Consider the following 15,201-nt stretch of genomic DNA (forward strand, 5'->3'; position numbering starts at 1 on the left):
GCGAGGCCACTGTTTTTGAAATTACTACTTGAATTTCCGAACATTACCATATGCAAAACAATAAATCATCACCTAACTCATGGAAAGTACTTAATTTGTCTTTCAATATGATATTTCAGCTCTGTCTCATACGGCTGTAATCGATCCATAACTAGAATGGTCTCATTTTTTTTTCTCTCAACATTTACAGAAACGACAACTCTGGGTCAGTCAGGTAGGTCTAAGTCTGCATTGTATTTGTAACCTTTTTGACTTAACATGTAGCAAGACAGAAAATCAGTTAACACTATATAATAATTACTTTAAGATCAAACTGGTTTCAGCTATTCTTCGCTATAGGTATCGTCTTTAAAAAGTGTTTCTCAACTGTCATAACCATGAAGTGACAGATACGTGCATGTCGTTTTCTTTATTAACAGAAGTCACAACAAGATCGCGAACGCGAGCGACAACGACTACTGCTCCAGGAACCGAGCAAACAACAGCAGTCGTGGAGGAAACTACTGCCACTCCTGAAGCAACAACTACAACTCAGACAACTGTTACATCGATCACTACAGAAAGGCCGGAATCTACTACGCCAGGTACTTTTTCACTTCCATTTTTGTCGGACTTGTGTCCCAAGACTCTAAACCTGAAGGATTTCATTTGATTAGAAGGCAGTCAGACAAGTTTTCCGCGTTAACATAACCTGTTCCATCATGTACTTTCTGCTACACCACATCCAACGAGCCAGTTTGCTAAACTAGACAAATGAATAAATACAAATATTGGTAGCTCTGTGTACGAGTCAACGGTATTCTGTTTCCCAAACAGTTTTACGCTACAACTTATTTTCTTTTACTTTCCAGGTGATTGCAGAAAACCACTGGATGGCGAGGACCCTGATACCAAATTAAAAGTATTACTGGACAACGACGAAACAAACCTTTGGAAGGAACCTACTTCCAATAGGAAAGTAAGAGTCATTGTCAAATCAACGGATGACACCTCCGAAGTGACGATTACGGTATCAGCCGTCAGCATAACCACAACGAATGGCTCGCCTCCCAGTATTCTCACAATTGATGTCCTGTCGTCGAGCAATGGACCCGTTGAACGCAATTTTAGAGCTGAATCCGGACAAGGTCAGCCTCCAGGAATGTACGAGCTTGAAAATTTGACTGCTTTGAATGAAGTTTATTTTGACATCATCCTTCCTGATGACTACAACGTGGCAGATTCGCAGTTGACGGTGACATTCAGAGGATGTATTGAGACAGGTAATTTCGTTTCCTTTTATTCTGGGTTCACTAATTCCTACTTTCTCATCTCTCTTGTTCTCTTATTCGATCTATACTGTATCGAGTTGAATGTCCCCATTGTTGCTGATATTCCACGGTCTATTACATATGAAATTTGCTGTGCTCTCAATTCAGAGACAGAAAAAAATAGTTGTATGTTATTGAATTGATACGTTCATATAGTCTATACATACTGTCCGCTCGTTAATTCTGGTACTTAACCGTGCACTCAACTTTTTAGCAACAAATTCAAATTTACATTCTGTAACGTTCCTTTCATATCTTGGATTCCCGGTGTTCTTTTTTTTTTTCATTAATCAGCAACGAGCATGGAAACAACAGTAGTCACAACCGTTGTCACTACAAGTGTACCTGCCAGCACGTCCAAACCCACTACAGTAACTGAAGCTACCACCACAGCTGTAACCACAACAACTCCGATGGGCACTACTAGGAAGGAGGAGACCACAACTCTTTCTACTACTACCCCTGCTCAGTCTACAGCAATGGGTACAGCCTTGTTGTTGTTCTTTTATATTTGGATTAAAGGCCTTTCTACAAAAAAAAAGAAGAAGAAATAATCTTGTGAAATCATTTTAGCTTCAATGCCAAATAAACAAAATGGATATAACATCTTCTTCACAGTGATAGATTTTCTACAAATCAAAGGAATCGCAAACTGACGAACAAATCTTTCAATATAGTCCAGATGACCTAAACTTAAATTTTTGTTTAAATGGGATATCTTCAAAATTTAATGTCGTAGAATACGTTCTAGATTCAATACCAAAAAGAAGAGAACAACCAAACACACAAACAAAAACAAACTTGATATGACACAACTTCACTGTACAGGCTCTTCAAGGATTTCAAACAACTTGCAAGCTAACAAGCATTAATGCTCAAATTTTATTTCAATTGCACAGTCCAGTAAACTAAAAGATGACTCGAGGCAGGAATCTCTCTTTATACCAGATCAAGTGACAAAACGCTAAATTTTGTTTTTTTGGTGTGTTTTTTTTTAAGCAGTGTATTGATGCCAAACTTTACATTTCATTTGCGAGGCCACTGTTTTTGAAATTACTACTTGAATTTCCGAACATTACCATATGCAAAACAATAAATCATCACCTAACTCATGGAAAGTACTTAATTTGTCTTTCAATATGATATTTCAGCTCTGTCTCATACGGCTGTAATCGATCCATAACTAGAATGGTCTCATTTTTTTTTCTCTCAACATTTACAGAAACGACAACTCTGGGTCAGTCAGGTAGGTCTAAGTCTGCATTGTATTTGTAACCTTTTTGACTTAACATGTAGCAAGACAGAAAATCAGTTAACACTATATAATAATTACTTTAAGATCAAACTGGTTTCAGCTATTCTTCGCTATAGGTATCGTCTTTAAAAAGTGTTTCTCAACTGTCATAACCATGAAGTGACAGATACGTGCATGTCGTTTTCTTTATTAACAGAAGTCACAACAAGATCGCGAACGCGAGCGACAACGACTACTGCTCCAGGAACCGAGCAAACAACAGCAGTCGTGGAGGAAACTACTGCCACTCCTGAAGCAACAACTACAACTCAGACAACTGTTACATCGATCACTACAGAAAGGCCGGAATCTACTACGCCAGGTACTTTTTCACTTCCATTTTTGTCGGACTTGTGTCCCAAGACTCTAAACCTGAAGGATTTCATTTGATTAGAAGGCAGTCAGACAAGTTTTCCGCGTTAACATAACCTGTTCCATCATGTACTTTCTGCTACACCACATCCAACGAGCCAGTTTGCTAAACTAGACAAATGAATAAATACAAATATTGGTAGCTCTGTGTACGAGTCAACGGTATTCTGTTTCCCAAACAGTTTTACGCTACAACTTATTTTCTTTTACTTTCCAGGTGATTGCAGAAAACCACTGGATGGCGAGGACCCTGATACCAAATTAAAAGTATTACTGGACAACGACGAAACAAACCTTTGGAAGGAACCTACTTCCAATAGGAAAGTAAGAGTCATTGTCAAATCAACGGATGACACCTCCGAAGTGACGATTACGGTATCAGCCGTCAGCATAACCACAACGAATGGCTCGCCTCCCAGTATTCTCACAATTGATGTCCTGTCGTCGAGCAATGGACCCGTTGAACGCAATTTTAGAGCTGAATCCGGACAAGGTCAGCCTCCAGGAATGTACGAGCTTGAAAATTTGACTGCTTTGAATGAAGTTTATTTTGACATCATCCTTCCTGATGACTACAACGTGGCAGATTCGCAGTTGACGGTGACATTCAGAGGATGTATTGAGACAGGTAATTTCGTTTCCTTTTATTCTGGGTTCACTAATTCCTACTTTCTCATCTCTCTTGTTCTCTTATTCGATCTATACTGTATCGAGTTGAATGTCCCCATTGTTGCTGATATTCCACGGTCTATTACATATGAAATTTGCTGTGCTCTCAATTCAGAGACAGAAAAAAATAGTTGTATGTTATTGAATTGATACGTTCATATAGTCTATACATACTGTCCGCTCGTTAATTCTGGTACTTAACCGTGCACTCAACTTTTTAGCAACAAATTCAAATTTACATTCTGTAACGTTCCTTTCATATCTTGGATTCCCGGTGTTCTTTTTTTTTTTCATTAATCAGCAACGAGCATGGAAACAACAGTAGTCACAACCGTTGTCACTACAAGTGTACCTGCCAGCACGTCCAAACCCACTACAGTAACTGAAGCTACCACCACAGCTGTAACCACAACAACTCCGATGGGCACTACTAGGAAGGAGGAGACCACAACTCTTTCTACTACTACCCCTGCTCAGTCTACAGCAATGGGTACAGCCTTGTTGTTGTTCTTTTATATTTGGATTAAAGGCCTTTCTACAAAAAAAAAGAAGAAGAAATAATCTTGTGAAATCATTTTAGCTTCAATGCCAAATAAACAAAATGGATATAACATCTTCTTCACAGTGATAGATTTTCTACAAATCAAAGGAATCGCAAACTGACGAACAAATCTTTCAATATAGTCCAGATGACCTAAACTTAAATTTTTGTTTAAATGGGATATCTTCAAAATTTAATGTCGTAGAATACGTTCTAGATTCAATACCAAAAAGAAGAGAACAACCAAACACACAAACAAAAACAAACTTGATATGACACAACTTCACTGTACAGGCTCTTCAAGGATTTCAAACAACTTGCAAGCTAACAAGCATTAATGCTCAAATTTTATTTCAATTGCACAGTCCAGTAAACTAAAAGATGACTCGAGGCAGGAATCTCTCTTTATACCAGATCAAGTGACAAAACGCTAAATTTTGTTTTTTTGGTGTGTTTTTTTTTTAGCAGTGTATTGATGCCAAACTTTACATTTCATTTGCGAGGCCACTGTTTTTGAAATTACTACTTGAATTTCCGAACATTACCATATGCAAAACAATAAATCATCACCTAACTCATGGAAAGTACTTAATTTGTCTTTCAATATGATATTTCAGCTCTGTCTCATACGGCTGTAATCGATCCATAACTAGAATGGTCTCATTTTTTTTTTCTCTCAACATTTACAGAAACGACAACTCTGGGTCAGTCAGGTAGGTCTAAGTCTGCATTGTATTTGTAACCTTTTTGACTTAACATGTAGCAAGACAGAAAATCAGTTAACACTATATAATAATTACTTTAAGATCAAACTGGTTTCAGCTATTCTTCGCTATAGGTATCGTCTTTAAAAAGTGTTTCTCAACTGTCATAACCATGAAGTGACAGATACGTGCATGTCGTTTTCTTTATTAACAGAAGTCACAACAAGATCGCGAACGCGAGCGACAACGACTACTGCTCCAGGAACCGAGCAAACAACAGCAGTCGTGGAGGAAACTACTGCCACTCCTGAAGCAACAACTACAACTCAGACAACTGTTACATCGATCACTACAGAAAGGCCGGAATCTACTACGCCAGGTACTTTTTCACTTCCATTTTTGTCGGACTTGTGTCCCAAGACTCTAAACCTGAAGGATTTCATTTGATTAGAAGGCAGTCAGACAAGTTTTCCGCGTTAACATAACCTGTTCCATCATCTACTTTCTGCTACACCACATCCAACGAGCCAGTTTGCTAAACTAGACAAATGAATAAATACAAATATTGGTAGCTCTGTGTACGAGTCAACGGTATTCTGTTTCCCAAACAGTTTTACGCTACAACTTATTTTCTTTTACTTTCCAGGTGATTGCAGAAAACCACTGGATGGCGAGGACCCTGATACCAAATTAAAAGTATTACTGGACAACGACGAAACAAACCTTTGGAAGGAACCTACTTCCAATAGGAAAGTAAGAGTCATTGTCAAATCAACGGATGACACCTCCGAAGTGACGATTACGGTATCAGCCGTCAGCATAACCACAACGAATGGCTCGCCTCCCAGTATTCTCACAATTGATGTCCTGTCGTCGAGCAATGGACCCGTTGAACGCAATTTTACAGCTGAATCCGGACAAGGTCAGCCTCCAGGAATGTACGAGCTTGAAAATTTGACTGCTTTGAATGAAGTTTATTTTGACATCATCCTTCCTGATGACTACAACGTGGCAGATTCGCAGTTGACGGTGACATTCAGAGGATGTATTGAGACAGGTAATTTCGTTTCCTTTTATTCTGGGTTCACTAATTCCTACTTTCTCATCTCTCTTGTTCTCTTATTCGATCTATACTGTATCGAGTTGAATGTCCCCATCGTTGCTGATATTCCACGGTCTATTACATATGAAATTTGCTGTGCTCTCAATTCAGAGACAGAAAAAAATAGTTGTATGTTATTGAATTGATACGTTCATATAGTCTATACATACTGTCCGCTCGTTAATTCTGGTACTTAACCGTGCACTCAACTTTTTAGCAACAAATTCAAATTTACATTCTGTAACGTTCCTTTCATATCTTGGATTCCCGGTGTTCTTTTTTTTTTCATTAATCAGCAACGAGCATGGAAACAACAGTAGTCACAACCGTTGTCACTACAAGTGTACCTGCCAGCACGTCCAAACCCACTACAGTAACTGAAGCTACCACCACAGCTGTAACCACAACAACTCCGATGGGCACTACTAGGAAGGAGGAGACCACAACTCTTTCTACTACTACCCCTGCTCAGTCTACAGCAATGGGTACAGCCTTGTTGTTGTTCTTTTATATTTGGATTAAAGGCCTTTCTACAAAAAAAAGAAGAAGAAATAATCTTGTGAAATCATTTTAGCTTCAATGCCAAATAAACAAAATGGATATAACATCTTCTTCACAGTGATAGATTTTCTACAAATCAAAGGAATCGCAAACTGACGAACAAATCTTTCAATATAGTCCAGATGACCTAAACTTAAATTTTTGTTTAAATGGGATATCTTCAAAATTTAATGTCGTAGAATACGTTCTAGATTCAATACCAAAAAGAAGAGAACAACCAAACACACAAACAAAAACAAACTTGATATGACACAACTTCACTGTACAGGCTCTTCAAGGATTTCAAACAACTTGCAAGCTAACAAGCATTAATGCTCAAATTTTATTTCAATTGCACAGTCCAGTAAACTAAAAGATGACTCGAGGCAGGAATCTCTCTTTATACCAGATCAAGTGACAAAACGCTAAATTTTGTTTTTTTGGTGTGTTTTTTTTTAGCAGTGTATTGATGCCAAACTTTACATTTCATTTGCGAGGCCACTGTTTTTGAAATTACTACTTGAATTTCCGAACATTACCATATGCAAAACAATAAATCATCACCTAACTCATGGAAAGTACTTAATTTGTCTTTCAATATGATATTTCAGCTCTGTCTCATACGGCTGTAATCGATCCATAACTAGAATGGTCTCATTTTTTTTTCTCTCAACATATACAGAAACGACAACTCTGGGTCAGTCAGGTAGGTCTAAGTCTGCATTGTATTTGTAACCTTTTTGACTTAACATGTAGCAAGACAGAAAATCAGTTAACACTATATAATAATTACTTTAAGATCAAACTGGTTTCAGCTATTCTTCGCTATAGGTATCGTCTTTAAAAAGTGTTTCTCAACTGTCATAACCATGAAGTGACAGATACGTGCATGTCGTTTTCTTTATTAACAGAAGTCACAACAAGATCGCGAACGCGAGCGACAACGACTACTGCTCCAGGAACCGAGCAAACAACAGCAGTCGTGGAGGAAACTACTGCCACTCCTGAAGCAACAACTACAACTCAGACAACTGTTACATCGATCACTACAGAAAGGCCGGAATCTACTACGCCAGGTACTTTTTCACTTCCATTTTTGTCGGACTTGTGTCCCAAGACTCTAAACCTGAAGGATTTCATTTGATTAGAAGGCAGTCAGACAAGTTTTCCGCGTTAACATAACCTGTTCCATCATGTACTTTCTGCTACACCACATCCAACGAGCCAGTTTGCTAAACTAGACAAATGAATAAATACAAATATTGGTAGCTCTGTGTACGAGTCAACGGTATTCTGTTTCCCAAACAGTTTTACGCTACAACTTATTTTCTTTTACTTTCCAGGTGATTGCAGAAAACCACTGGATGGCGAGGACCCTGATACCAAATTAAAAGTATTACTGGACAACGACGAAACAAACCTTTGGAAGGAACCTACTTCCAATAGGAAAGTAAGAGTCATTGTCAAATCAACGGATGACACCTCCGAAGTGACGATTACGGTATCAGCCGTCAGCATAACCACAACGAATGGCTCGCCTCCCAGTATTCTCACAATTGATGTCCTGTCGTCGAGCAATGGACCCGTTGAACGCAATTTTAGAGCTGAATCCGGACAAGGTCAGCCTCCAGGAATGTACGAGCTTGAAAATTTGACTGCTTTGAATGAAGTTTATTTTGACATCATCCTTCCTGATGACTACAACGTGGCAGATTCGCAGTTGACGGTGACATTCAGAGGATGTATTGAGACAGGTAATTTCGTTTCCTTTTATTCTGGGTTCACTAATTCCTACTTTCTCATCTCTCTTGTTCTCTTATTCGATCTATACTGTATCGAGTTGAATGTCCCCATCGTTGCTGATATTCCACGGTCTATTACATATGAAATTTGCTGTGCTCTCAATTCAGAGACAGAAAAAAATAGTTGTATGTTATTGAATTGATACGTTCATATAGTCTATACATACTGTCCGCTCGTTAATTCTGGTACTTAACCGTGCACTCAACTTTTTAGCAACAAATTCAAATTTACATTCTGTAACGTTCCTTTCATATCTTGGATTCCCGGTGTTCTTTTTTTTTTCATTAATCAGCAACGAGCATGGAAACAACAGTAGTCACAACCGTTGTCACTACAAGTGTACCTGCCAGCACGTCCAAACCCACTACAGTAACTGAAGCTACCACCACAGCTGTAACCACAACAACTCCGATGGGCACTACTAGGAAGGAGGAGACCACAACTCTTTCTACTACTACCCCTGCTCAGTCTACAGCAATGGGTACAGCCTTGTTGTTGTTCTTTTATATTTGGATTAAAGGCCTTTCTACAAAAAAAAGAAGAAGAAATAATCTTGTGAAATCATTTTAGCTTCAATGCCAAATAAACAAAATGGATATAACATCTTCTTCACAGTGATAGATTTTCTACAAATCAAAGGAATCGCAAACTGACGAACAAATCTTTCAATATAGTCCAGATGACCTAAACTTAAATTTTTGTTTAAATGGGATATCTTCAAAATTTAACGTCGTAGAATACGTTCCAGATTCAATACCAAAAAGAAGAGAACAACCAAACACACAAACAAAAACAAACTTGATATGACACAACTTCACTGTACAGGCTCTTCAAGGATTTCAAACAACTTGCAAGCTAACAAGCATTAATGCTCAAATTTTATTTCAATTGCACAGTCCAGTAAACTAAAAGATGACTCGAGGCAGGAATCTCTCTTTATACCAGATCAAGTGACAAAACGCTAAATTTTGTTTTTTTGGTGTGTTTTTTTAGCAGTGTATTGATGCCAAACTTTACATTTCATTTGCGAGGCCACTGTTTTTGAAATTACTACTTGAATTTCCGAACATTACCATATGCAAAACAATAAATCATCACCTAACTCATGGAAAGTACTTAATTTGTCTTTCAATATGATATTTCAGCTCTGTCTCATACGGCTGTAATCGATCCATAACTAGAATGGTCTCATTTTTTTTTTCTCTCAACATTTACAGAAACGACAACTCTGGGTCAGTCAGGTAGGTCTAAGTCTGCATTGTATTTGTAACCTTTTTGACTTAACATGTAGCAAGACAGAAAATCAGTTAACACTATATAATAATTACTTTAAGATCAAACTGGTTTCAGCTATTCTTCGCTATAGGTATCGTCTTTAAAAAGTGTTTCTCAACTGTCATAACCATGAAGTGACAGATACGTGCATGTCGTTTTCTTTATTAACAGAAGTCACAACAAGATCGCGAACGCGAGCGACAACGACTACTGCTCCAGGAACCGAGCAAACAACAGCAGTCGTGGAGGAAACTACTGCCACTCCTGAAGCAACAACTACAACTCAGACAACTGTTACATCGATCACTTCAGGAAGGCCGGAATCTACAACGCCAGGTAACATCTGCTCGTATGTTCATGTAAATGGTGTCCACAGACAAGTTCTTTGCTGTTTATGCATGTAAGCGACTGGAGAACAGGCAGAGAAGATTAATGTTCTCGTCCACCTCTTTTACAATCGAACAGATACAACAGCTATTTTTGATCCACTAGAAGATTTTTAGTAGGAAAACGTCGCAACTTGACAAACTGAGTAAAAGTTGATATCAACCATGTCCTGTAGACAATTCACGCCGCAAACTAGTCTCCATGACTACCGACATTTGCTTCATTTGAGTTTACTACTTGGTGTTTGCAGACAGTTTAATTGGCGGGGCCGTCCAGAACAGTGCGTGGACTGCGACCGCAGCCAGCGACAGCCTCACTCTCCAATTCACGCGACGAATCAAGCTGACGGCCATCGAAGTCGTGCAGGACAGCGGTCCGGCCATCTCGCAACTCTCCGTCAGGTACGACGGCGGCGACGCTCTCGGTGAAGTCGAGGCACAGCTCTCCTCGCCGACCGAAGGCGTCTTCTCCGTCCCCGGCGACGAGCTCGGTGCGACTCCGATCTCGAGTCTGACTATACTCCTAGATGGCTTCACCGCGTATCCCGTGACTACCGAATTCAGATTACGCGGATGCGTGTACAGTGGTAACAGAACCTTCTGTTTAACATGTCACAAGTCTAAGAGGGATTGTTTAGACGTTCTGCTGTTATTGGCTTCTCTGGGGTTTTTTGTATTTGTTTTTTCTTGCCTTTATGAGCTCATCATGTTAATTTTTAATCTGTTCACATCTGTCATAGGAAAGTGACGTGTTCAGTCTGTAAACAAGTCTGTAAAAAAAAAATCAAAATTGCAGTTACTGGTTGTTTGTTTAATTGTTGTTATTTTTGTTTTTGTGGGGTGCTCTGTTTTTAATATGTTAAACGGCGTACCAATAAGGAAGTTGCCCCCCCCCCCCAAAAAAAAAAAAAAAAAAAAGTGCGGTCCTTGCGACCTCGGTATAATGGAGTTTCGATGTTTTGATGAGCACACAGACTGCCATGGTTTGCAACAAATAAACAGAAAGCACGATCCGATCACGAACAGATCTCGCTGTTGTGATGGGCAAGGGGTTCAGATGCATTCGCATGAGCTCAGAATACTTGACATGAACGGATACCTCAAGTTTATGGAAGCAATATCCTCGTCTACATTTGCGCGCGGCAATCGTGGATAAAGTTCGGTAGCAAAGGTGTAACAGAAGATGACAATGAAATTACAATATGAGACAAAACGTTTAAAAATCAATACAATAATGTGATGGTAAATGTGAAAATTAAGAGGGAATCCCGTTGCTATGCACAAATGTTGCCAGAACTTGTTAGGTCTGCCCAGTTTATAGAGTATATAAGACGGAAGAGCGTACAGATTTCTCATCTATTATTCCCTCAGGAACAACTCGGCAATCCCTATTCAGATTTCTTGTGGGGGAAAGATTTGATTGAAGTGGAACACGTTCATGCACTTTTTGCCACTGATTGACAAATTTTCCTACATCAACGGCAGAATTTCATAAGTTCACGCACTTTTCACAGTAGGCAGAAATCCAAGAGCACTTACTTAGTGACAGAAAAAAGTAATAGATAAATAAGTGAAATGGTTCAACGGCCGAGAAAGTGTCCATGATTGACTTAATTTTTGGATAAATGTTGAATTCATTTACGTAAGAAATTTACGTCGCACGTCGTCAAAAATAAAAGGAATGTTAATGATATTGATTTCATTCATGCCAATGATCAACAAAGTAAGTATTGTTTCACACTTTCCATGACATCCTCTCAGCAATCGAAACCACGACCGTGACAACAGTGTCCACCACTACAACAACACCGACGACAACGGGGCAACAGGAGCCCACAACCACTGAAACGATATCCGAAGTGATCACCACAAAAACGCCCGAAGGTTCGACGACGGAGGAGAAGACTACGACCGTCTCAACACCTGCAACAGGTAAGTCTCTGAAAGCAAATGTGTCTATTGGCGCGGCCTGAACAAAATCCCCCTCCCCCCCCCCCCACAAAAAAAAAATGGAAATGAAAGAATAAAAAACTACTCTTCCTTTTTTCTTTGTCAATTACGCAAAAGTAAAAGAAATTAGAATACAATGTAATTCAACCTTTCAAGATATTCTGAGTATTCAGGAAGTCGAAAGAAAAATTAGTTTTCTGACACCACCCGGTGACCAAAAATTCGCCGTCATGGCATGACAAACTATTGCTGTGCCTTAATGTAAAGACCACTGTGACATCAATTTGGGAGCTTTTTTGTTGTTGTTGTTGTTGTTTTTTTGTTTGTTTGTTTTTTTGTGTGTGTCTTTTTTTTGGGGGGGGGGGTGTTTGTGTGTGCGTGTATGTGTGTGTGTGTGTGTTTATATATCAAATGCAGCCATAACTGAGGGGGCTTCAGTATGTCTAACAATAGTTAATAATCAATCAACTGACAAGCATTGCACCTGACTTATTGCATGACCCATTGAATCATCTTTTCTTCTTTAATATGTTGGACGCTCCCCAGTTGTGACAGGCGTAAGCTACTGGTGTTTAATAAAACGGAATTGGTCTATACAGTATTTCGAGTAACTGAAATGACTGTCACTTATTGCATTGCTACCCTAAGTTTGAATTTCCATTTGTACACGACAGACTACCTTTACTTATGATGCTTTTCTACCTGTAACTTAAATGTTTCTAGAAGAGAGAACGACATTCACTCGCAGCAGAACGACAACCACGACACCTTTGACGACAACAGAGTCCGCTGTAGAGACGACCACTCGAGGGGAAACGACCACGGAGAGGCGAACGACAACCGTCACTACTCCAGCGCTCGCTACGACCAAGGGTGAGACAGCGGTTATTGCTGCAGTTATCGCAATCGTTGTCTCTCCCATGAATCCTCCCCTTAATAATTCCCCTTGCACTGCTTGATTGACGAACAAACTGCATCTGCAGTCTTTGCGTGATTCCTGGGGGTGTTTCAGAAAGAATTTAAGTCGATCTTAGATTTTAGATAAACTTCAAATTATGGTATGCTGTATGTGTCTTCAGTGACAGTTTAACTTTCAAATGATAATGAAAATTTTGGTGACTTTTTAATGCAGGCATGAATATACAAAATAAAATCAGGAACAAAGGAATTTTTCTGGAAATTTTGGTCACAATTAGTAGTGGATTTTGAAAAGTTTTAACAACAGTATAGGAAAACCAATGGCTTGCCATGATTATAAATTGATATTAAGATTTAGGATTGACTTCAATTCTTTGTGAAACACCCTCCTTGGCTGGTGTGAATATGTAACTCTTTGGCAGGTTAAGTTGCAAATGTGTGAAAATAATGAGAAATCAGCAAAAGTGTAAGCCTGATTTCAGTTATAAAAAGCTGGTGTAAACAAGAACTCGATGCCAGTAGCAAGGGTTAGAAAATGTGGTCGTGCAACATTTTTTGGGCAAGATGGATCAAGCTGGAAAGATGAAAAGCTAGGTATTATTGAAAAAGAGGGAGGAGGAGGGGTTATGGAGCGAAAGAGATTTATAGAGGAAGGGGCAGAGTTGTTAGTCTAACCCTTTTCCCTTACAAAAATCGTTAAGCATTCTGTATATTTCATGTGATTTGGGTTTTCAGGTGAGGCATCTACCACCCTCATCGTTACCATAACAACGACACCACAGGGTAGTACTGAGGAGACATCCGAGATTAGTTCCACCACTGTGGAGGGCGTCACAACCACGGAGAGAATCACAACGACTCCGACATCGATCACCAGAGGGGTGACGACCACGGAGGGATCAACTTCTACAACAAAAGCTACCACCAAACCTCGCTCCACTGCTCCTACAACTCCTACAACAATTGCATACACCACAACGCCCTCTTTCAATGCTACCGGTACGGATTTGTGTCATGCAGTGTTCCCCCCCCCTTTTTTTTTTTCTTTCCTTCACCTCCCCTGCACAATAGAAAATTGCAAATAAGTGTATAGAGTTGCTCCTTTTTTCAATGGAGAACAGGGATAGAGAATAAGAGGTGTATTCAGGAATCGAAAAGATAAACATTGGGTATCCACTGAAAACGGGTCTCTCATTGTGTTTCTAACCAATTAAAAACTGACTGACCAAAACAGGTAAGTGTAGTAAAGGACCTACACGCGTATGTAATCCGCATTCATGATGACTTGTACTGATTTATGATACCCAGATCATCAGTGAGGCCATAAGAATATCTGAATACATGCCCTAATATATTCCATTATAATTTTCTGCGTCTTTGTTCAAATTACTTGGACCTGCCAAAAAAAAAATGGAATCAAGATTCTGTCAATGACATCATCTGTCAATCACGTTACATCACTAATTGATTGAAAGAGTACATTGGAATGCACCTTCCCTAAACTGAGCATAACTTGCATGTTTCTATGCTACTGAATATGATTTTAAGAAAAGACACTCAACTTCTTGGAAGTATGCAAGTTATGCTCAGTTCGAGGGAAGGTGCATTCCAATGTCTTGTTAATCTCAGTAGTATTGGGTTAACATGCATCTGCATTGTATAGGTCCTTGGCCTTTTGCGTAGTCAACTTCCAATCTACAATGTCATCCGAACCAAGTTCACTGCCATGTTGCTGTGGGAACGAGAAGAGTCTATGAGATGATGCTAGCAAGTATTCACAAAACAAGCGATGTGATGGAATGGGTGAAACGATTGTCACAAGTGGAAAGGGAAAATGAAGTTAAGTGACACGTGAAAAATCACTCTGCAGTGATTGATGACAGTGATACCACTAGCATTGCATCAGCTGCAGCTATTTCAGATAGCAGGCCAGCGAGAAAGCAGTACAATACTGAGTACCAAAACTGGATGAAAGTGGTCTCTTGAAATGTACTTGACTTGTCTTAAATCCACGGACTTCTGTATGAGGAATCTCTCTCAAATTTTGGCATGTAATTCAAAATAATTGTATGTCCTGTATTTTACTTTTCTTGTTTCACCTTCAGGCTGCTGGAAAGATGGCATTCTCTACGAGGTGAGAAAGAAATATATAATTATGACAAGAAAACCCTTCTAATCTTGTTGAAGTTTTGGTTTGTTTGTGTCTTTCTCTCTTTTTTTTTTTCATTTATTTGCCTATTCTCACATTTTCCTGTGGGGGGGGGGGGGGGGGGGGGGGGGGGGGGGGGAGAGAATTGAGGGGGTTAATGATAGTGGCCAGACCTATCCATGTATTAT

At 39.3% G+C, this 15,201-nt stretch overlaps 1 protein-coding gene and 3 long non-coding RNA genes across 4 annotated transcripts; all 4 read left to right on the top strand.

Moving 5' to 3' along the window:
* The first annotated feature begins 380 nt into the window (after positions 1–380).
* LOC139740645 (uncharacterized) lies at positions 381–1,827 on the top strand. Its single transcript, XR_011711575.1, has 3 exons — positions 381–584; positions 852–1,262; positions 1,605–1,827. It is a non-coding gene; the product is annotated as an uncharacterized lncRNA (long non-coding RNA).
* An 849-nt stretch (positions 1,828–2,676) lies between these two features.
* LOC139740646 (uncharacterized) lies at positions 2,677–6,511 on the top strand. Its single transcript, XR_011711576.1, has 5 exons — positions 2,677–2,926; positions 3,194–3,604; positions 3,947–5,269; positions 5,537–5,947; positions 6,289–6,511. It is a non-coding gene; the product is annotated as an uncharacterized lncRNA (long non-coding RNA).
* Positions 6,512–7,393: 882 nt separating this feature from the next.
* Positions 7,394–8,849, top strand: LOC139740665 (uncharacterized). The gene is made up of 3 exons (XR_011711584.1): positions 7,394–7,608; positions 7,876–8,286; positions 8,628–8,849. It is a non-coding gene; the product is annotated as an uncharacterized lncRNA (long non-coding RNA).
* A 910-nt stretch (positions 8,850–9,759) lies between these two features.
* LOC139740679 (uncharacterized) lies at positions 9,760–14,998 on the top strand (the record flags this gene model as incomplete). The annotated part of the gene is made up of 6 exons (XM_071651250.1): positions 9,760–9,946; positions 10,248–10,583; positions 11,758–11,928; positions 12,670–12,819; positions 13,600–13,863; positions 14,970–14,998. Coding segments are annotated over exons 1-6 (1,137 nt in total), but the record flags the coding sequence as incomplete, so codon positions are not given.
* Positions 14,999–15,201: the final 203 nt, after the last annotated feature.

Source organism: Diadema antillarum, unplaced genomic scaffold (assembly GCF_040938485.1).
Source record: "Diadema antillarum isolate AM-2024a unplaced genomic scaffold, OU_Dant_1.0 seq00000871_RagTag, whole genome shotgun sequence".
Taxonomy (NCBI): Eukaryota; Metazoa; Echinodermata; class Echinoidea; order Diadematoida; family Diadematidae; genus Diadema; species Diadema antillarum.